Here is a 21,017-nt window from a genome sequence, read left to right as displayed (position 1 = left end):
AAAAAGACTCTTCCAAGCTCTTGTCCTCTCTTCTGCTTTCAAGGAAAAGATGAAGCAAATATCACTGTGTCATTCACTTCCTCCTTCCAAACTAATGTGTAAATTATTTCAGTCTTACACATTGGATTTTATTTTTTTTTTTAAATAAAGTGTCTTCCAGTGGTAACTTAACTCCTTGCCTGAGAATAAACAAACATGAGTACTGTCCTTCAGCATCAGTCAGTGTGAAAACACAAAGCCATCAAAAGTTCTTGAGGATAAGTGATGAATGAAACATGAGCATTACAAAGATTATGGTTAGTCAAGTGACCAGCCATTCAATCCACTTACATACTTCATTTGAGAATGTTTCCTTTAACTTCAAAGCAAAAGCCAAGAGGGACATGCTTCTAGTTCCAGCTTTTCTCTTAGAGACTTTATGGAGGTAGTTTGTGTTCCCATCTCCTCCTTCGCCAAAACACAAACAAAACAAGGGTATCAGCAGTATCACGAACCTTAATTCACTACTGTTTGCAGGCCACAGAGATTATGCACTGCAGGACACTATATAAGAACAGATATTTTCTTCATCATTACACGTCTGAAGTCACATGAGAACGTTATAAAGACAACTGTGAGATTCAGGGACAATATGCCCATACACAAGAAGGTCTGATGTGGAGAAATCTTTGTTGGGAGGCCGTCTCAAACACCCAGTGTTCCTACTGAATGCAGCAAGCCCTACTGTACGTCCACATTTGTATCTGTAATATGTGTATCATGTATTTGTAATTCCTTTATACCGAAATAGATAAAAATAAAACCAAAACAACTCATTCCGTATTTATCATGGCTAATTTTGTTAATCACCAATATTAGATATGGAATGACAAACTGCAACATAGCAATATAACAGAGCAGCTGGAAGGAGGAAGAGTTTTTAAAGCTATCCAAACCTATTTGACAGCATCAAACAAAAAGGAAAGAAAAGTAGCTACAAGTTACATAGACACACAGGGATCAGCATGTCAAAACCTGTAAAGCCTGGCAAACAAGCTGAAGTTTAGAAATTAAATACTTCCTCCCAAGCAATTAATCAGCAACAACACAGATCCATATAATACAAACAAAAAGAAGTGAAGAAATGCATTGACTCCTTACAGCTAGAACCTGCATTCTCATTTCCAGAGGTCAAACCTGGTTAACTTATATACAGCTCAGAAACAGTCTAAGCAAAACTTCAGAGGTGGTGGAACTTTTCTGGCCTTACACAGAACTCTGCAAGCAAGCCAAAGGACTTAACATGACTCAATTGGTGAGGAACATAATCCAACTCAGAAGACAAACTTAGTTCTGACCAGAGTTAACCTCACTCATCAGCATCATCAAACTGGCCAGTCTCAGTCATTCTAACTGGTGGTGTAAAAGTAAGGCAAGCTGCATGGTGACACCCTGGGTTGTAAAACGAATCCTCTCGCCATGAGTATGAGGCCAAAAGATTATTTTCCTGAAAGCTTCCACAGTGGAGATCGCCAGCATCTGAAGAAGATCAAAGAAAAGATTTAAACCATGGGAGACACTTAGAAAACTAGTGGTATCAAATAGCAGATTATTTTGCAGGTCTACAGCATCTTCCAGTGAAGTATTTCAATTTGATCTGACAGCACTCACGAATTAGACCTACAAACAAAGCAAACGGAAAGCCGAATTTGGCAATGTCTTCATTTTAAGGAAGGGTCTTGCCACAGAGACAAAACAGTTTTCCAAAAAGCTCAATGGTATAGATTCAGAACCTGGATTCAGAACATCCAACGCCAGCCCTTACAAAGCATGCAGTTCTTCTATGTCTTCTCCTGGCATAAAAGGCTCATGAAACCATTACTTTTGTTTCCTGCCTGCTTCCTGCTGTCTCCATAACCACATGCCAATCAGGAGCCCTCCAAACCCGTCATGAACTGGGTCACTAGTCAGAATGGAAGGGTGGGGTCCTGTAAAAGCGAGCTCTGAACATTTCCACTAAGCCAGAATTAAGCCTAATAAAACAGTTATTTAGCCAATCTAGCACAAAAATAGGGCAAAGTGCTTTAATAGAAGCAAAAGATTTCTATCCAACAGACACTGAAAGGACAAGCCATCAAAGCAAGTATTTTAAAAAAATTTTTACAAAGCCATAAAATGACCAATCAAGCATTTTTTTGAGTTAACAACTCAAGGCACTTATACTCAGTATCCTTCACAAGCACCTGAATCCCATAATCACAGCTTCCCTGAACTAAGTTTGTGAGGATCTGAAGAGCATAAGCTACAGATAGAGATGAGTTAGTTAAATAAAGGAATAGAAAACTTGTGACAGTTCCAGTAAAAAAAAAAATCAAAACATTCTATAAACTGGAGCAGATGAGAGATTAAAAAGAAAGCTCAGAATGGAAGAGAGGGAAACATCCAAAAAGGAAACTGTCTTTTTCTCAGATTACCCAGTAATGTACTGTATTTGCATTTTATAGGAAGGCTGCAAAAAACTTTCCTACTTCCTTCTGTTATCAAACAACGGAACTTGAATACAACAGCCACTGATGCAATTAAAATAAACAAAGAATCGATATTTCCTAAGCAAAGAAAGAAGTATTTGTATTAATGACAAGAGATACACATTAGCGAGAAGAAAATGGAAATGGTACTATTCTGCATCAACAAAGACACAGCAGGTCACCACTGCTGGCTAAACTCCATCCACTTGTTCTGTCCTAACCTACAGCCTGGCAAATGGAAGATTGAGACTCTCAGTTCAACATGAGTCACTGTAAAACAGATTACAAACTGGAGGATTAATACGACTCTTAAGATGGGGATGAAACTGCTTCCATCCATTTCCACTTATGGGACTGATCACATGCACAACCACTTAAGAGCATCAAGCTTCAGAAAACCAGCCAATCAAAAAAAAAAACACCACAAAAAAAAAAACAAAACCCAACCAAAAAAAAAAACCCCTACAGCAAAAGCAAGAGCAAACCATACTCAGGATAGAGACTGAGCACTTGCACTGCTCCCCTCCAAGGAACTCTGTGCTCTAGAGGGACATGACAGCGTACAGTCTGGATGAGGTTTCTTGGAGAAATGGAGGAACTCCATTTACACAGAAAATTTACATTCCTGCACTCCGCATACCTTTCTCCTCTGCTTCAGAATAACAAAGATACACTACTGAGTCCCAGCTTCTTCTACAGACAAACTTTATACACAGATTCAATTCCCCTCCTTACCACTCCACTCCCTAAGAATTCAAATGCTCAAGCAAGGGTTTCATGTGAACTTCACAACACTGACTTTAAATCCTGTATTTGACAACAGAATTATGCATTACAAATCCATGAGGTCAATACAAACAACAAGGAAAATTGCTTCCCAAAATAGAACATGTAGCTATTTAAACACAGTCTCCTGCAGAGCAGGAGTCACATACTAACCAAAACTCCAATGAAGCACAAGTAAACGTGTACTCACCATAAGGATCACATTCAGAGTCCTCCAATTCTTTATCCCAGTCCTCCACCTCGTACACAGAAGCTGTTTGCAGCTCTGGAAAAGTTACAGCTTCAGGCATACTGGAGACTTCACCATCCAAGTCTTCCAGGTCAGGGGGTGTATGAACAGAGTCAACAGGAGAGCCACTGGCATCATTTTCATTGCGAGAGATATCACAGAATTCAATTTCTTCAGACTCGCTATTAAGAATATTTGGAATGTTCTTCAGCAAACATTCTAAAGCAAATAGAAAGAGCCAACAGAGATACTTAGGAATTAAACAGGAACAATTAAATGCTTAGCATGCAATGATTCAGACAGGTATACAAATGCTCTTTGTGACTACTAATCTAATTGCAATACATGTAATTTCTTACATATACAATATCACTACAGTGCTGCTTCAGATGCCTGGGAACACCAGACATAGGCAAGTGTTGTGGTGCAAGTCTAAGTCAAAATTTCTAAAAAAAGTCTGTGGAAAATCAAGTCTTTATAAAAGAGGGCAAGGGACTTAGAAGTCTTGTTTCACCACATTCACTTGTTAGTATCTTTTAAAAATAGGTATGTTGAAAAAACATAGCTCTGGTTTAAAACAAACGAAAACAACAAGGATTTTTCTGTAGTATTGATTAATTACTCTTACACCTAGCCACACACAAAATACATATCAACACAAAAATAATTCAGTGCAGTAACTGAAGAGGCATTTCCCAAGCACCACCAGTTTTAAGTACATTTCACGCAGATGTAAGTTTCACTACTCACCCCCTGCTTTGTTTTGTCCTAATATTTTAGGCTTACCTTTTCTGGGCTTCCAGGTCATAGTTTCTCTTTTATTAGGAAGCTGTTGCTCCTCAAAGCTTGCAGACTCCATGGCAGCAGCCATCACCTACAAGACATTTTTTTTAAAGAATCCAGTAGCACCTTTCATTGATTCCTCCAATGAGGCTCAAGCAACTTCTACCACATTTGAGTGTTTCTGAGCCCTTGAGCATGACCTGTTTGTTTGTTCCCTTGATGAGTTTTTGAACCAGACAGGCTTTCACTTCAGAAGGCAAATCTCCCGAGGGATGGCTCATCCTGCTGCTGCCATCAGTCACCCCAGGCAGCAGCCAACACAGAATTGCCAACCTCCTCGGTCACAACTGTAACCCTGCTGCCACCATGAGTTTTGGTAACAGGTCCCAAAACTGACCCAAAACGTGCCCCTTTGGGAACAGCAGCAGACTGTGAAAGCTGAGGAGGTAATGAAGACACAGCAGTAGAACGAGTACAAGCACCAAGGACAATGAACCAACCAACTCATGGGAGCGGACACGGCAACGAGACAGGAGAGGGCCTGACCCTCCAGCAGCCCGGAGGAGCTGGAGCAAGATGGCGGATGAGAGAAGGAGAGCAGGAGGAGCACCTGGAGAGCAGGAGGTAACACCTCGACTGGTTTAACGGTCTCCACCCAAGAGGGGAAGAAGGGTGAGCTACCCCCGCCGCTTCCACTACAGCAAAGACGAATTCGCTGAAGGACAGCCCCGGCCCAGGGCGGTGGGTGCTCCCAGGTGCTCCCAGAGCCGAGCTCGCCGCGCCCCAGGCCGGGCCCGCTGCCGGGAGGGGCCTAACAGGGGTCGCGGGCAGACCGCCGCACGCTTCGGGCGAGCCCCGCCGCCACCGCTTCCCGCCCGGGCTGCGCGGGGGAAGCCAGCCTGCCCGACCCCCTCTCCCCTCCCCGCAGGAGCCCACCGCACCTGCAGAGGCGGCGGTGCCCCCGGCTGCGCCATGCCTGCCGGCGCCGAATGAGGCGTCCGTCCGTCCATCCGTCCCGCCCGCCTTCCCGCCCTGCCGCGGCCGCGCGCCCCCGCAGCGCCTGCGCCCGTCAGGCGGGCGGCCGCCGCCGCTGAAGGCGGGAACGCGAGGGCTGCGCCGCGGCCCCCGCCGCCCGAGGAGCGCGGTGCGCAAGAGGCCGGGCAGGAGGCGCCGCGGCCCCCGCCGCCCGAGGAGCGCGGTGCGCAAGAGGCCGGGCAGGAGGCGCCGCGGCCCCCGCCGCCCGAGGAGCGCGGTGCGCAAGAGGCCGGGCAGGAGGCGCCGCGGGAGCCGGCAGCCGCAGGGCGAGCGGCGGCTTCTCCCGCTTCAGCCTGCTGCGGGCAAGGCTGCCAGCTCCCGCATGCCTGTGGACCTGCAGAGACCACTGCTGGCTGTATTTTCTGAACACGTAACTTCTTTCATTGCTACAGGAAATTTTGTCCAGTGAGAGAGGAAAACTCTGACTTGAGGGCAGAAACAAGCAATTAAAAGTGGAGGAAAAAAGGCAGAGAATTACAGATGTAAGAGCTATAATAAAACACCTTTACATTCAGAAAGTTGTCCCTGCAGGCTCTGTAGCTTCTTAATGTTGCCCAAAGATAGGCATCTCCTTTAGGCCTGGTGCTTCTTGGAAGCAGGCTCAGAGACAGCATTAAGAGACGGGAAGGACCTGTACTGGACAGCTCTGGGAGGTGCTTGCGAACAGGTGTCAGCTAAAGGCACTTTTAGGAATGCATACTGCTCAAAGGTGCTGCAGGTAGCGAAGTGAGTTGCAAAGTTCTGTAAGGAGCCAGAACAAGTAAAGGGCCCACTTTCATAAATTGTGGAGACAGCAGCTTTGTTGGACTTAAAAAAAACCAACCAAACAAACAAACAAAACAAACCTCAAAGCCCCAAACAAACAAAAAAATCCCCCAAACTCATACTTTGCTCTTTAAAGCTCTTTGCTGTGCAGCTGAAGAAGAGAGTGATTAAGGGGAAGGAGCAACATAATCAAGAGCAACCAGTATGCAAGGAGTGAGTATTGGCGGGAAAGCTTGATGCCAGGCACAGCACAGCCGAGATTAGTAGGGAGATAGAAGATGGGCTCGCTAAATGCTTCGGAAAGACAAACCAGGACATACTTCAGATGTCACAGAAGCAGCAAGCTAACGGGCTGTTTCCAGCTAGTCAAAAGTTACCAGAATGCATTGCTTGAGAGAAGCTGTAGTTTGCACTTGTGAGAAAAATCTTAAATATTTCTCTGTATTGTTATTATTCAGTCACTGGGAAATCAGATAAAGGGATTATTACTGCATATTCCTGCACTTTCCCTAGGCATGCTCTATTGGTTTGGGGACAGCATTGATGCTGATGTAACAGGTTTGACATGGGAAAATGTGGCTCTGCAAACAGCCGAGGACAGCACTGTCTCAAAAAACTGTTACCCATTTTTCAAGCACTGTAGACAGAAAACTGAAGTGTAGACAAGAGCTTTCTACTGTCACATCAGGGACACGTAGCACATCTCAGCTTCCCTCTACATTTCATAGTCACTCTCAGAATTACAGAAATGCAAGGTAGTTGCAGAGATTTTGTTTTCAAAAAGAGGATTACAGATGACTTCAAGATTAGGAAACAATACTGTAATTTTACAGATTGTTTCTCCAGTGGTCCAGTTTTCATTATTCAACTTAGTAAGAAACAAAGATCTGTGGACCAGGTGATCCAGGCACATATTTACCTTTGTACAAAGAAGTTTATAAAAAAAATCCACACTGTCATGTTGTAACTATTTATAGTTTTTCATAAATGTCCAGTTTGCAATAAAGTGTATTTGGAAATAAATTCTTCCACCAGGTCTCCCTGCAACATCTTCATAGCTCGCCAGTGAATGCTCCCACAGTTTTCTGGTTTGCCTTGGGGATGACTTAGCTCTTCTTTGATGTAATCTAGCCAGAGATCTTTAAAAGGAAAATAGAAGTCCTGGTTAGATTTTGACTGGATATTGCTTAAAAAAAACATACCAAACCTAACCTAGAAAACTCTCCTTTTTTGCAAGTTGTCCTGGTTCTGGCCAGGATAGAGTTCATTTTCATCTGAGTTGGGAGAGGAGCTGGAGGCACCTCTGGCTGGGGGACGCAGCTGGGATAGGTTACTGATCAGCCAGCAGCTGGGATCATTTACCCAAATCAGCCAACAGGCCCTTCCATCCCATGCTCAGTTCCTAAAGCAGGGATGGTGCTGGGGGGTAGGATTTGCTACTCAGGAGGGAGCTGGGCATCAGGATCCACCATGAGCTACTGTACTACAAATTACATGCTTAAGTACATTGTTATTGTGTTATTGTTTTGTTTTCCATCTCTGTTTTCTCATCCTCTGCTGTTCTGTTAAACTGTTTTTAATCCCAGCCCACAGGTTTTGCCTTTGTTTCTTTCCCAGTTCTCCTACCCTACCCTGTGAGCAAACAACTGCATGATATTTTAGCCACTGAGTAGGGCAAAACCACAAGAGTCCATGATGTTAATGCAATGAAGTTTACTTTGTGAAACTACAATCCCCTGCCCCTTGAGGATCAAAAGCCTGGGCTCTATTCCCAGCTGGAACAGTGATCTCTTAAGAAATAATGCAGCAATAATTGAGCCATTACTTTCTTAAAAAAGAATACTGCAGAAATTTTTATTATAAAAACGTAACTCCATATTGTTCGCAAAACCAAATTAAAGGTGATGTGCATCTCTTAAGCCAGCCAGTGTCAAAACCTTATTTGCTAGTAGTTCTGCTGACGCCATCCCATAGTGAACAATGACTCTGGACTGAAAGTGAAGGGTCACTGCAGTGCCATGCACCTAATGGCACAGAAGAAACAGGCTCCACTGTGCATGACAGCAGTCACAAGGGCAGAACAAACAGCTACTTTTTGAAATGGATGGAAATAAGAGGCAGCACTGAAGGAATAAATAATTAAATAAATAAAACCCCCTTACCAGGATCTGTTGAACCAAACTCTCTCAAGGCACGTTCATAGTATTCTCTCAAATGAAGCATTTTGCAGGATTCCTAACAAAGGTAGGCATTAAAAGGCCATTTATTTTGTACAGAAGTGAATCTGCAGCTTGATTAGATTCTTACAAAGAAAGTTATTGTAATTACAGGTGCACGTGCACACTGCCAAAGATTAGTTACCATGGAACTTGGTTTTGTATTACATGCTGTAAATCTGCTTTAGAAGACAATATGAACTATCACAAACTAATGACACTACTCATAAGCCCTCTGTTTCCTATTTAAATCCAAAGTTACAAGTGTATTTTACATGTACAAGGCACTAACTCGATATTCAACAACTTACTTGCTCCTTTTCTATTTGGATCATCTTCTTGAAGAAGTCAAGTGAAAATGGACGATCTTCACACAGGCTGAAGTGAAAACAAAAGTAACTTTAAACATCAAGCCTTTTAACATAGGCCCTAAAACAATCAGGTTTGAAGGCTTTATTTGTCACCTGGTAAAAAGTCTTTTAGCTTTCTTATAACCACTATTTCTGTAAGTCCAGTCAAGATACTTTTCTTTCATAGTCATGGATTCAGCAGGAGTTGTGGCACGTAGGGATCTCTGCAAGTTTAAAAGAAAAAAAAAATTAAAACCACAGAGGTTACAATGAAAAGGCAACAAGGGAGAAGAAACCAAATAGTACCTTCTCTCTAATTAAGGATCTGACATAAAGTAGATCTCATAAGTGAGAAAAAGTACTGGACAAAAGCATCCCAAATGATGCCTGAAAGACATCATTAGGTAACGCACCAAATATTTTTCAAATTAAAATATTAATTGTAACCTAAAATACATGTCTCCTCCAATATTCCATACAGCTGGCAACTGGTACTTCCCTAACATCCTTCATGCAGAAGGTTTCACAATGCTCTGCAAACAACTGAATTCAAGCTTTCACCTGAAATACATGTTTTATGCTGTAAATAGGGAAAAAACCACCTCAACCCAACATGCAAGGCAAAGAGGAAATGTTTTTCCCTGAACTATGTAGGAAATTTACAGTGAGATTAAAATCACAGTTTTGTTCTTGAGTTTTCTGTAACAAGGTTGATGTTTTCACACAGATTGGAAAATTCTCTTTGCCATGTTCAGACAGGTATCTGAAAATAGAGCAAAAATTCTAGACCACAAAGTAAAAGTTGTTTTACACTGGCTGTGCTTACAAACATGAGGACAACATTTGTGCTTATAAGCCTATGTCCAACTGATTTTTGGTAATATACACAATTTTACTTGAAATTCTTTGGTATCAACACATCCATAAAGGAACCGCAGTATAAAGCATTTGTTACATGTTCCATCCACACACATCTTTCCTGTTTGTTTACACACTGTCTTGAAAGTAGATTTCTATTAGCTAAATACCTGGTAGAGAGCTTCTGTGTCTTCCTTGCTGTTTATGCCTTCACTCCATTCCACCCAGAGGGTCCATAACGGCAAAGTGCCCTACAAGGCAAGCAGGTAAATCAAATGACTGAAATACAGTGACTCTGATTTACAGAAACAGACAGCAACACATAAACCAGGTTCTGTATTAAGAGCTGCCATTAAAAATGTCCTTTAGACATAGCTCTTAGCAAGACAACTTTGGACTGACACTGAAATAACTTCCTGTTCCTTTCTCAATTACAAGGGAAATACTACTTAGCTGGACAGCTGCAAGACATTGCCAGGGATGAGAGAGAAGTTCTTCTGCATCACCAAACACTGCAGTACAAAGGTAACTTAGAGAACAACAAGGAGGAAAGAAACAATCACCTCCTTGTTTCCCCTCCTCACTCCTTGTGCTCAGGGTTTGAAATGGAAGAGTAATAGAGCATATAGCTAATTCAAGGCTTGAAATACTACACACACAAACAATGTATCAGGACAGTGAAGAAAAGGAAAAATGTTTTTCAAGTAAAACACAAGAATACCAGCTGATTGCTAGAAGAGGATCCAAAATGTCACCAGTGAGCATTCAAACTTTAAAACTGTGAATATGAAGTGAATCTGCAATTGCTAAAAGCTCCTGAATGCAATGTGCATGTAAAGTGTCAAGTTCTAATTTCTGACCTTAAAAATGGTTAGGGACTTAGAATGCCTTGTAAAGGGGAAAACCAAACAAACAAAAACCCCAACACCTCAAGTATCAGAGGTTTCCTGCCCAAGACTAATGCATGCAAGTCCATAAAACCAGCACAGACCTTAGATTTCACATGCTTAATGGCTTCTTCAAAACACTGGCTCACGTCGTCACTCTTCAGTTGGATCAGCACCTGCAGCCTCATCTGCCACATTTCCACGGACAAGCTGAAGCACTTAGTTGCAGCTTCTGCCACCTCTGTAGCCTTCTCAAAGAGGTTGGACTCCAGCAATAATTGAAGCTAAAATCCAGCAGATACAGCTAATCACCACAAGAGACTTGTAACATTAAAAAAGCAAGGCCTTGATCAAAATACTGCACACCTTTCTGTCTACTCAAGATGGTAAAGATAGGCATACAAGCAATGCAGGACAGTCTCACAGTATTTTTCTGTGTCAACTCTTACCCACTGCTTATAGAGAGCTTCTGGCAGCAAACTGGACTCATGGGCTTTGTTGAACACACGCAGTGTCCTCTCCAGCCTCTAGAACCAACAGAGAAGAAAAAGTAAAGAAAATAAGAATTATTCCTGCATATACAAGATCCCAGCATTACAAGAACAGCGGATTAGTGTATCAACATGTGATTGAAATTCCGTAAAAGTTATGTATCTAATGCTTTCAGTACCTGCAAACGTTCCAAGATAAAGGGGAAATCTAAGCATTTGAATTACACTTTTTTCTTAAGGTACAAAAGAACAAGATAGCAATGTGTTTTTACTATATTATAAGGGAATCAAACTGCACAGGATGATTAGTTAATTCACTGAGTCACGCTCAAGCACAGATGCATAATTAAGGTGCCCATGTGCCAGCACCAAACTTTACAAACTTATTTGCAAGAGTCTTTTTTTATTCATGCTTTTCTTTGAACAAGCACAAGTTTGCAGGACTGTCAGCGAACATTAACAAGTTTGCATTCTTAACTTCCATCCAAAGAGGTCACTGACAAGGCTGGTTTATGACCAAGTTATTCATGTTCAGGCAGGCCATACGCAAGCCTGACAGTAAAAGTGATCCTCTCAGAAGCAAACAAAATTATTTTTAATGATGGCTGATTTTTGATAAAATGTCAAAATATATTTGCTCCTTGTCCGATAGATTACAGAAGTCAGTAAAAATAGGGACAATTTGTTGCTATGATTTCCTAATAAGCTTTTACCTTTTGCTTTAGTTCTTCACTGTTGGTTTTCCTGTTACATCTCTCTAAACAAAACGTGATGTAGCATTTCCACATGTCCTCTGTAGAATCAAAGGCATAATATCACACTTTGTAGACTCACAAAAATAAGCACATATATTTGTTTTTTAGGAATATAGAGAATTCAAGTATTAAGTGTCAATGCCAACTTTGTTTTTACATGTTGTATTATAAAACAGGACCTGCATTTATCAGATTCACATTTAGAAATGGCTTCTCAGTATTAGCTGCAGACTTTAACTCTTTCTAAAAAGAGCATCAAGCTTTTAGTTTAGCTGAGGCTTCAGCGCACACTGTCACAATAAATGTTCAGTGCCTGTAGTTTTCAATGGACCTGCAAAAGTGAGGACACTCACAGGCAGCTGAGAAAATTCCGTCTGCCTGACTTCAAAGGCTACATAAGCGGCAAGTTTGAGCCTACTCTACAGATAGTCCCGTGACAGCCTCCTTTGAAAGCAAGGTCAATGCCAGATGTTGAAGTTGGATATCCACTCCGCTGGCAACTCAAAAACATTGCTTACTCACAGCCAACTAGCAATATACTCAAGTTCTACAGGATTCCTTTATTTAGGAAATTTTCTCTATTTACAACTCCCAAACCTCTCTTCATCTGTGGGCTATTCTTATTGGTTAAATCACATTTTGTTGGAAATAAACAACAAAAAGCACTTTCATTTAAGCAGCTCCTTCAAGAGCATAAATGCAGTGGAAAATAACCCAAATAACCCATAAAATAAATCCCCAAAAGATAACATCTAAAAACTGCTTGCCTTCTCTTAAATGTGGTAGAGCCTGCCAACACCTACGTCAAAACTTTCACGGTCTACTGTATGCTAAAGTACTGGGGGGGAAAAAAAAAAAAAAAAATGTATAAATGCAGGCAGAACTTTTCACCTGTTGGGACTGCTCCCACAGCCTCTTCAAAGACTGCACAGCACCGTTCCTCTCTCTGGGTCATCTCAGATACCTTCATCTGTTTTGTGGTGTGTTCTGTGGACTGCAGGGACCCCAGCTCCAGCTCACGACGGGCCATGTAGTCCCACGTAAGAGGATCATCAGCGTACTTGGTCTGCAAACTAAACACACCATGTCTGTAATACCCCTCAACTGCCAATCTTCTTTTGCAAGTATGTTTAGAAGGGTTCTTACATTGGTATAGAAATGTACTTAATTTCTAAGTAATCAAATGCTAGAGAAAATAACATTTTACCTTTCCGCAAGAGAAAGTCTATTTTGGGGTGGGTTTTTTTAGTACAGATATTCTCCAGTAATGGCATAAACTAGATAGGCAGCTTTTAAGAGAGATCTCTCTCGAGATCTTTCTTTCATGACACGAACAACTGGAGAAAAGACGCAAAAGAACCACAAAGTAAACTATGAAAATCCACAATTCCTGCAGTAAATTTACAGAAGCTAAGTGTAGTAATTATTCAGTGAAAACTGTATTTTATCTACATTTTTCTTAGCAACTTCTCAAAGCTTCTTCTGAAGTTAGATACAAGTATCCTTTTCTAAAGAGCATGCTTGCCCCAAGTTTTTTTCTTCTTAGGGGATTTCCCATAGGCCTTTAGATTCTGTTTCCCTAAAGGACGAGCCTGTAGTTGTTAACCTGTCAGCTCACTATAAAATTAGTTAAGTTATGAGAACACGTTTATTTCAAAAACAAACAAAGAAACAAAAACACAAAACCTCACCTTTCAAGAATTTCTTTTTGCAAATCTTGGGTAAAATCAAAGAGCTTTGCAATAGAAAGCACAGCCAAATGGAACTCAACACCTACATTTCAAGAGAGAGAGAAAAAAGAAAAAAAAAGCTATCAAGTGGAGTGTTACATTCATTGCACACCTTGCATTTCTTTATCTTTGCAAGCTTTTGTCAAGACGCAGGTAACATTTGAGTGCCTAGACTCCAAAGTGATACACTGAGCCCTATCCTGACATGCTTACAGATCCTTCCAGCTTGGTCCCACCTGCAAATTTAATCAGCACCTCCTCTACTCCTTATTTGACTCTGCCATGAAAACACAGAAGGCTCCACACTTGGGACAGACCTCTCCAAAGCTCCACACGGTATACGTCAATGAATTATATCCATCCATCTTGCATCTCTGTACCTTATCTTTGAGAATGACAAGTGACATGACTTGACATAATTAGTTCATTGCAAATCTCTATCAGCCATTACTCACCTGCTTATTTCTTAGGTGCTTACAAATCATATGTATGCCTATTTATTCCACTGTTTCTCCAGGAATTCAAACTAAGCCAACTCTTTCTGTCATTTCCCTGTAATGTCCTCCCCCCCTTCCCCCTCATTTGTCAATGGTGGTATTTTATTTTGTCCATTGTCTTCCAAAATATCCCAATCTATCATGGGTTCTCAAAGATATCTGCTAATATTTTGCAGTTATTTTACCCAATTCTTTCAATAAAACAGGTGAATTTTACCAAGCCTGGCTAATTTAGAACCATCTAACCTATTTTATTATTAGTCTGAATTCTTTCTTCTTTGTTGCCAGTGCTAGCTGACTAGTTGTGATCTAACGTTCAATAAACAACAAAGCAAAAAAGGTATGTAATTCGGAACCGTCCTCCCTTTGTTTTTTTAGCAAACAAAGGAGTTTTGAGACTGTACGCCCAGCACCTGTGCCACTTCAGCCCAAAAGCTGCTGTACTGGAAAAGGTGTCAGCCTGCAGAACAGTTATGAAATCGGACCTATGAGCACTACTAATTTATACTTCAGTATTATCTAGGTTCTACTGAATAAATGGTATAGTTTAAAATATCTTAGTGTGTGCACTGGAGCTAAGCCTATCTGTAATACCTACTGGATAGCTGAGTTAAAACTGACGATTATTCTGTTGAATAAATACAAGAAATGTTAAATCACCTTTAATTTTCTGAGCAGCATCTCTGTAGATTATGCGAGCCATTTCCCCATTGAGAATCTCTTCAGAATAGTTGAATTCCCCCTGCAGTATCAAGCATAACATGATTGAAAAAATTATTTTCCTTTCTCAGATACTATTTTTGCAAACATGGAAAAAACATCAGAAGATATTAATGTTGTTAGTCATCTATCTTTAGCTAATTTGCACAAGCCAACTATAAATAAGATATAGTAAGTTTAACTATTCCTTTCCAGAAATTACTATTTACTTTCAAAATGGAGAATACAAAAAAAGAATTTATAAATTATTTTTCTGTAAAGAAAAATCAACTTATGTTTTGAGCTGAGCATCAGCAAACACTTTAAAAGCTTAAGACAGGCACAGGGTGGGGGGGCGGGGAAAGGCTTTCTTTAAGCTATTCTCAAACAAACCATTAATACAGATCCCTTCAAAATATGCATCCAAACGTGTGATACACAAGCAGACAAGTTTAGATGACCTACCAAATCCATCTTTGCTTGCTCAAATTCTTTCTTTTCCTTCCTCTGTTTTTCAGCATGCATCAGCTCCATTCTGAAATACTACAAGAGAATAAAATGAAATTATTGCTGGGTGGGGATAAATCATAAAGCATCTAAGTCCACAAACGGGGTAAAACAAGCTCTACCTGAGGAGCTACAGATCAGGACTTTGCCAACATTCCACATAAGTCCGAGAGCCTTGTTTTGGAAAGCTTTGTGCATATAGCTATCTGCCCTACATATTTACTCTGTAATTTCCCACATGTAGGAATTACCACTTTCTAGTCATTCTCTAAACCTTAACTTGCCTTCAAAGAAAACCATGTTCCCCAGTGAGCGCTAAGGATGCCAGATCCAATCCAGAGAATTATGTCCTAGCAGACCTTACAGTACTTTAAAAGGGAATTGACACACTTATCTATAAACAGTGTAAAACCCTCACTTAGCACACAGAAATGCAGGATTTGCTAAAAAAATGATAAAGGCTACCAGTACAAAGTATCTTTCTTTTGTTTAAAAAAAACCCAACTTTTTGACATTTCCCTACTGATAGGGAAACAAGTTCTCTTCAGTTTTCTCTGACTGATCCGAGAAATACACTGGACTGATTTGCTCTGATTGATTAAATAACAGGTCGTAAAAGAAAACCAGAAACTCACTTCTTGATAAAGTTTTGGGCACTCTGGATGGAAGCGCAAAGCACGAAGAAACAAGTGCCTAGCACTTTCTGATGACAGCCGTGTCTCCATTTCCCATTTTGCTGCCATGATCCACAGTGCTGCAACAGATGATACAAATAAATCCATTTTAAGGCAAAGGAAGCGGCTGGTCATCAGAACGCATTTTGAAGCTACTCTCCATAATGCACAGGTTGGTTTTGTTCAAGGTACCCACCCCAACATAATCCACAAGCTCAGCAACAGAGTGAGACTGATTACCTCCCACGTAAAATTGAGTTAAAGGACTAAAAGCTAAGCAGATCCAGGAAGTTTAATTTGGTACAGGTACAGATCCAATGATGTACAATGATGTCTTCAAAAGCCAAAAAGCAGCCGTAAGTATTCAACATCAACCTCTGAAACAATTACATAGTCCCCAGTCTACCTGGGAAATGGTCATTCAAACCACACCTACTTCAGATCCTTTTGATGGCTCAGCACAATCTCTGTCAGAGCCCTTCTCTCTGAAGTAGCAGCAAGGCAAAGGAAAGAGTAGGAACTTTTACCCCAATAGCTTGAACTGAGACCTATAAGAACGTAAATGAACACTATACAATCTATACTCAGTCATTTATGCAGCACTCGTCATTATTTTATTTACCTGGTTTATTGGGATGAATGGCCAACATGCAAGAAAACACCTTGCTAAGCTGATGTTTTGAATTCTGTAAAACAAGAAGTTTAGTTTTACCCACTCTAGTACCAAACTGAACCACTAGCATCTAAGTTTCATTGAGAAGAAAGGTTACAAGTTGTAATGCAATTGTACTGGAAAAGACATTTCTCTTTACTTTATTTTCAGTAGAAAGTTTCTCATATTTGTTTCCTACCCTAACCATTCTATGATACTGACCAGCTTTCAAACATTAACAGACTGGATTAGCATAATTAACTCAAACCCTTCTGAATTATGTAGCTAACACTAATGTTACCCAAGTCACAAATCCATAGTCTCACTGACCACTTTTGAGTTAAAGACTGCAATTTTCTTCGGCCGCTTGCATTACTGTGACAAGCTCACCTTGTCCGGTAGGGGAAGGACGACGACTGAATGCTAATAATAATGCGAAAACTTGCACAAAGTACAGAATTGTCAGAATTGTATCTTTCAGCACAGCCACTATAAGAAACATCTGGAACAAAACCACATTTCACAAACAGGTGATCCATTCATTCCAGAGAAGGTATAACTAATATTACTACTCTCCCAAACAAATGGTACTCCAGAGTCAATACAAGCAGCCTCACCTTTGCCACATGCAAGCAGGAAATCTCATACTATTGCATTCCGAGTCAAATTGTACACTTACATACATCAGTGAAAATTCCAGGCGGTACCAATAATACTATCCAAATTATTTCAGTATTACAGCATGTAGCAGTAAAGTTTGTACCCCTGTGTTCTAATTCAAGTTCCAGATGCCTGATGAAACACCAATCCAGCATCTCAAATCAGATAAGATTAGCATTTTGAAAACTCACCCACTGCTTGCAAAATGCAACATGTGAAAGCCAAAGCTGGAGATCTTCCTGTTGGAAATAAAACAGGGAGAGAATCAACCTTACAGTAAGGCAAGCACAAAATCACTTGCACATTGACAAGCAAACAATGCACCCTTGCTACCATGACTTGGCATGCAGAAAGAAGGAATTTTCAATCTCAAACTCTCCTTTTTTTTTCCCCCTCCAGATTTTCAAATTCCTGCAAAACACCTGAAGAAAACCAACCCTCTCATCTCAAGACACACCCTCACAGCCTCTACAGTCAAATCTACATTACACTGAACCCAACAGAGAGCTCACTGCAATGGTTCCTGAGGCACCTAATTTAGGTTTTACCATTAGATGTATCAAGACAAAGATGTACCTTCTCCTAAAGCAGCTGAAAGTTCTTTTCAATCTGTTTCTAGTCCTTGCAATCAGACAAACCAACCCACATGGCAATACATGGCACTAGACAGTTGTGGACTAATGACTCAAACGACAAAGTAGCGTGTGTGCACAAAAAACATCGATCTGGTATCAATGACCTACTTCTAGGCTACTGCTAACTGGAAAATCAAATGTCCACTTAGCTTTTCTATTACATTCTTACATATTATTGCAAATATTTGGTGGCAGTGATATCTGGATCGATTTTTATATCGCAACCAAAAGGGTATTTTTCAATCTATCCGTATGAATGAAAGAAACAAACTTACTTTCCATTTCCCTGTAGCACGGTTGAAGAGCCTATGGACTCTCTGCAGAATAGAGTACTCAATTTCATCCTTCTTAAATGAATATCCAATGCGCTGGAGGGCAAAAAAAAAGTATTAATTTTATTACCATAAGCATTTGGCATAAAGTATTTTGAATTCCAAATAATTGACAAACTTACTGCTCTTCTTTTCTTGATCAGTTCCAGCAGATTAATTTCATACTAAAATGGGGAGAAAAAACATTTAAGAGCTAATTAGGAGGCACATAACAGTAAGAAAAGAAAAAAATAGAGCAAGTTTTCTATAGTTGATTAGGTGGATAACAAAAATTACATCCAGGAAAACATAAGCACCAATTTTTTCAACCAGATCACTGCATTTCTTAGGCTGACTGAAAGGAAACTTGAGTATTCGTATTGCACATGATACTTCAGAGCGGAGCTGTCAGCACCCGACATATCCCTAGAATCGTAATGCACAAGCCAACGCTCTAATGCCACCAAAAAAAATTAATTATAATTTGCACAGCACATCAGGGAACTGGGGTTTCTGCATCCCTGGAAAGAAGAAACTATAGGAAAGAGACACAAGAAGAAAGACGACTCTCTCATCCCAACCTCGGGCACCAGCTCCCGGCTATGTCTCACGCTCTGCTGCGCCCTGACTAGGAGCCGGTGCCAATAAACCACTCGCGAGCGAACGCCAGGGAGGAACTGAGGAGAGGCCTCGCCTCCTCCCCGCGCGGGTCACTACAAAATCGCTTACCTTCTAACTGAGCTGCATCTACACCGTGAGCCAGCGCACTCTGCTCATCAGTAAAGCCTACCTGAATATAGTTAATAAAATCCTCCTTCCGAAGCGCTCTCCGCTGTATTTTGTACTCCAGAGCCGACGCCTTCCTCAGGACGGCCCTGCGGGAAGGGGAAATCAGCGAGCGGAGCGAGCCCGGCCGCGCCCCCTGCCCCTCATCGGGCAGCCAGTCCCGCCGCCGCGGCCCCCGGCCCGGCTCACCTGATCTCCCTACGCGTGAACAGCCCGACCCGCTCCAGCTGCTCCAGCTCCGGGACGCGGTCCTCCAGCCGCTGCTCGATGCGCTCCGCCATGGCGCCTCACGCGCGCACCCAGCCCGCCGCCACTTCCGGGACCGCGCCGCCCGCCGCCTTCCGGGAGCGCGCCGCTCTGCCGCCTTCCGGGAGCGCGCCGCTCTGCCGCCCCCTGCCGGCCCCGCCAGCGGCCGGGCCGGCGCGGGCCGCCGGGACACGGAGGAGCAGCGCCCGGCGAGCGCCCGCAGTGGAACCGGTTCCAGTTACCACGGGTTTGGGGTGGGAAGAGTCCTGCGGGCCGGGACGTCTCGAGGGCAGGGAGGAGAGGTGACCTTTAGCGTTTCAAGCACCGCAGAGATGCTGGGTGCTGTCGGGTGGCATCTTCTACAAGCATCGACGTGGGCTTGGGTGAGGGGAGGCCAACCCGGAACCCTTGCAAGCGCTTTGCATTCTGGTGGGATTCCTCCCGGGATACGGGGCTCTTCCTGTCTCACACGGCACCTTTCTTCTGAGAAAATCAACAATAAAAGCTGGTGACGGTAGATTTCTCTTTCTTAAATGAGGGAAGTCCCAGGAAATCAAACAAATGGAGGTGGAAGATAACTTTTTGAGAGAGTTCTTTTTTGAACACGTTATCCACAGTGGTATCTTTTGCTTATGCTTTGAGTTGTCACTGCCGTCACTCAGCTCATAGGAGACAAAAATCACACCTTCGGACCTGCTCTGCCCTGCTGCGATGATGACTCCTTCCGGGAGGAAAAGGCAGGAGCTGTTTCTCTGAAAAAGCACAGGGGGAGAAGGCAGTGGACTAAGGGCAAGAGGACTCTGGCACAACTTTTTTCATATATAATTGCCAAAAAAGGCTGTGGGTGATCTTTCCCTTTTATTATAGTAGAACAGGAAAAAGAGAAAACAGTTTGCAAGAACTGTGAAGAACAGTGGTAATTTTTTTCACCTGCTATGACTTGGATTCATGGCGTTTTTTCCTCAATATTTGTCACTAGCTAAAGAAAACAATGAATTCTCAGTGAGAGAGGTTTAGCAGCTTTTCACTCTGACAGGAAACAGTGACACTGTTTTCCCAGAAGTGATCAAACAGGAAAGCTACCAGGAAATGGAGAGGCACCATCCAGTCACAAGACCAAGAACTACAGACTAATGAGTTCAGAGCTGGGTGGCTGAGGCCGCTCTCAACCGCAGCTGTCTCACGCAAAGGCACCACTGGCCCACCTCCCGATGTAGGCTGGCCATGCTGGAGGCTCCCACGTCCTACACTGAACTGCCACAACCTACGGATTTGCATACTGCAGTGCTATCAGTTCACCTTTATATACTCACAATGTTCACCCTAGAATTGGCAAAATCCAGGAGCTGCCTCAGAACAGTTGAGCCATCCCTGCTCAAGGGGAGGAACTTCTCCCAGCAAGGACAGCAGAGGGGGATCGGCACAGCCATCCCAGCGTGAGCCATCCTCACTTGTGAGGAAAGCCTTCAATCTCTCGAGAGCTAAATTCAGTGAGTTCAGCATTCAGTAAAGCAGCACAACAGGTAATCCTTCTCAAAGTGGTGGTATAAGAATATTATTCATGATCATTAGTAACACTTATATTAGTTTTGACTTTTTTCGAGATGCACCAGCTCAGACTGATTCTCGTGTTAAGTCTGCAGACTTTACTAAAATAATACTTAAGGAGGACTACAATGGGCATGAAAACTAACAGTAGCATACTGAATCGCTACACAAATCGCTGATTTGAATTACTACACTTGATTGGTTAACGTCATTTATTTTCATATTTCTGCATCTCATTGCATGATTTCATGGTAGAAAAGCATTCTGCATTTAGAGCTTATCTGTCATGGTGCACTTAGACCACAACATGTCACTGAGAACACCGCATGCAGTGTAGCAGTTCAAAGCTTAAAAGGTAGATGTCAGTCACTACCTGGAAACCTCTGAGAAATTCTATTTCTACCTTCTTG

At 42.1% G+C, this 21,017-nt stretch overlaps 2 protein-coding genes across 3 annotated transcripts; both read right to left on the bottom strand.

Moving 5' to 3' along the window:
• Nucleotides 1–815: 815 nt before the first annotated feature.
• On the bottom strand, nucleotides 816–7,159 carry COPRS (coordinator of PRMT5 and differentiation stimulator). 2 transcript variants are annotated; one of them, XM_086762269.1, is made up of 4 exons: nucleotides 7,025–7,159; nucleotides 4,309–4,396; nucleotides 3,484–3,741; nucleotides 816–1,518 (listed from the first exon to the last, which is right to left on the bottom strand). In XM_086762269.1, the coding sequence occupies exons 2-4, from the start codon at nucleotides 4,391–4,393 to the stop codon at nucleotides 1,349–1,351; spliced, it is 513 nt and encodes a 170-aa protein (XP_086618395.1). In that variant the 5' UTR covers nucleotides 4,394–4,396; nucleotides 7,025–7,159; the 3' UTR covers nucleotides 816–1,348. The 2 variants fall into 2 exon arrangements, with proteins under 2 accessions (XP_086618395.1, XP_086618394.1); XM_086762268.1 differs by lacking the exon at nucleotides 7,025–7,159 and adding an exon at nucleotides 5,247–5,304.
• On the bottom strand, nucleotides 7,062–19,094 carry UTP6 (UTP6 small subunit processome component). Its single transcript, XM_086762266.1, has 19 exons — nucleotides 19,003–19,094; nucleotides 18,818–18,902; nucleotides 18,171–18,212; nucleotides 17,992–18,084; nucleotides 17,273–17,320; nucleotides 16,392–16,455; nucleotides 15,731–15,849; nucleotides 15,054–15,131; nucleotides 14,550–14,631; nucleotides 13,354–13,435; nucleotides 12,554–12,735; nucleotides 11,621–11,700; nucleotides 10,866–10,943; nucleotides 10,521–10,700; nucleotides 9,700–9,780; nucleotides 8,786–8,895; nucleotides 8,633–8,699; nucleotides 8,268–8,340; nucleotides 7,062–7,244 (listed from the first exon to the last, which is right to left on the bottom strand). The coding sequence occupies exons 1-19, from the start codon at nucleotides 19,092–19,094 to the stop codon at nucleotides 7,087–7,089; spliced, it is 1,794 nt and encodes a 597-aa protein (XP_086618392.1). The 3' UTR covers nucleotides 7,062–7,086.
• Nucleotides 19,095–21,017: the final 1,923 nt, after the last annotated feature.

The sequence above is a fragment of the Chlamydotis macqueenii genome, chromosome 18, assembly GCF_036417535.1.
Source record: "Chlamydotis macqueenii isolate bChlMac1 chromosome 18, bChlMac1.mat, whole genome shotgun sequence".
Lineage (NCBI taxonomy): Eukaryota > Metazoa > Chordata > Aves > Otidiformes > Otididae > Chlamydotis > Chlamydotis macqueenii.
This window is presented reverse-complemented; position numbering and strand designations above follow the sequence as displayed.

Excerpts from the sequence above, each read along its gene's own strand:
- COPRS (XM_086762268.1), bottom strand. The coding sequence starts at position 5,279 with ATGGCGCAGCCGGGGGCACCGCCGCCTCTGCAG. Across the intron at positions 4,397-5,246 it reads GGGCACCGCCGCCTCTGCAG|GTGATGGCTGCTGCCATGGA; the intron begins GTGCGGTGGGCT and ends AATGTCTTGTAG. Across the intron at positions 3,742-4,308 it reads GACCTGGAAGCCCAGAAAAG|AATGTTTGCTGAAGAACATT; the intron begins GTAAGCCTAAAA and ends TATTTGCTTTAG.
- UTP6 (XM_086762266.1), bottom strand. The coding sequence starts at position 19,094 with ATGGCGGAGCGCATCGAGCAGCGGCTGGAGGACCGCGTCCCGGAGCTG. Across the intron at positions 16,456-17,272 it reads TTGCATTTTGCAAGCAGTGG|AATTCAAAACATCAGCTTAG; the intron begins GTGAGTTTTCAA and ends CTTGTTTTACAG. Across the intron at positions 8,700-8,785 it reads GCTAAAAGACTTTTTACCAG|CCTGTGTGAAGATCGTCCAT; the intron begins GTGACAAATAAA and ends TTTTCACTTCAG.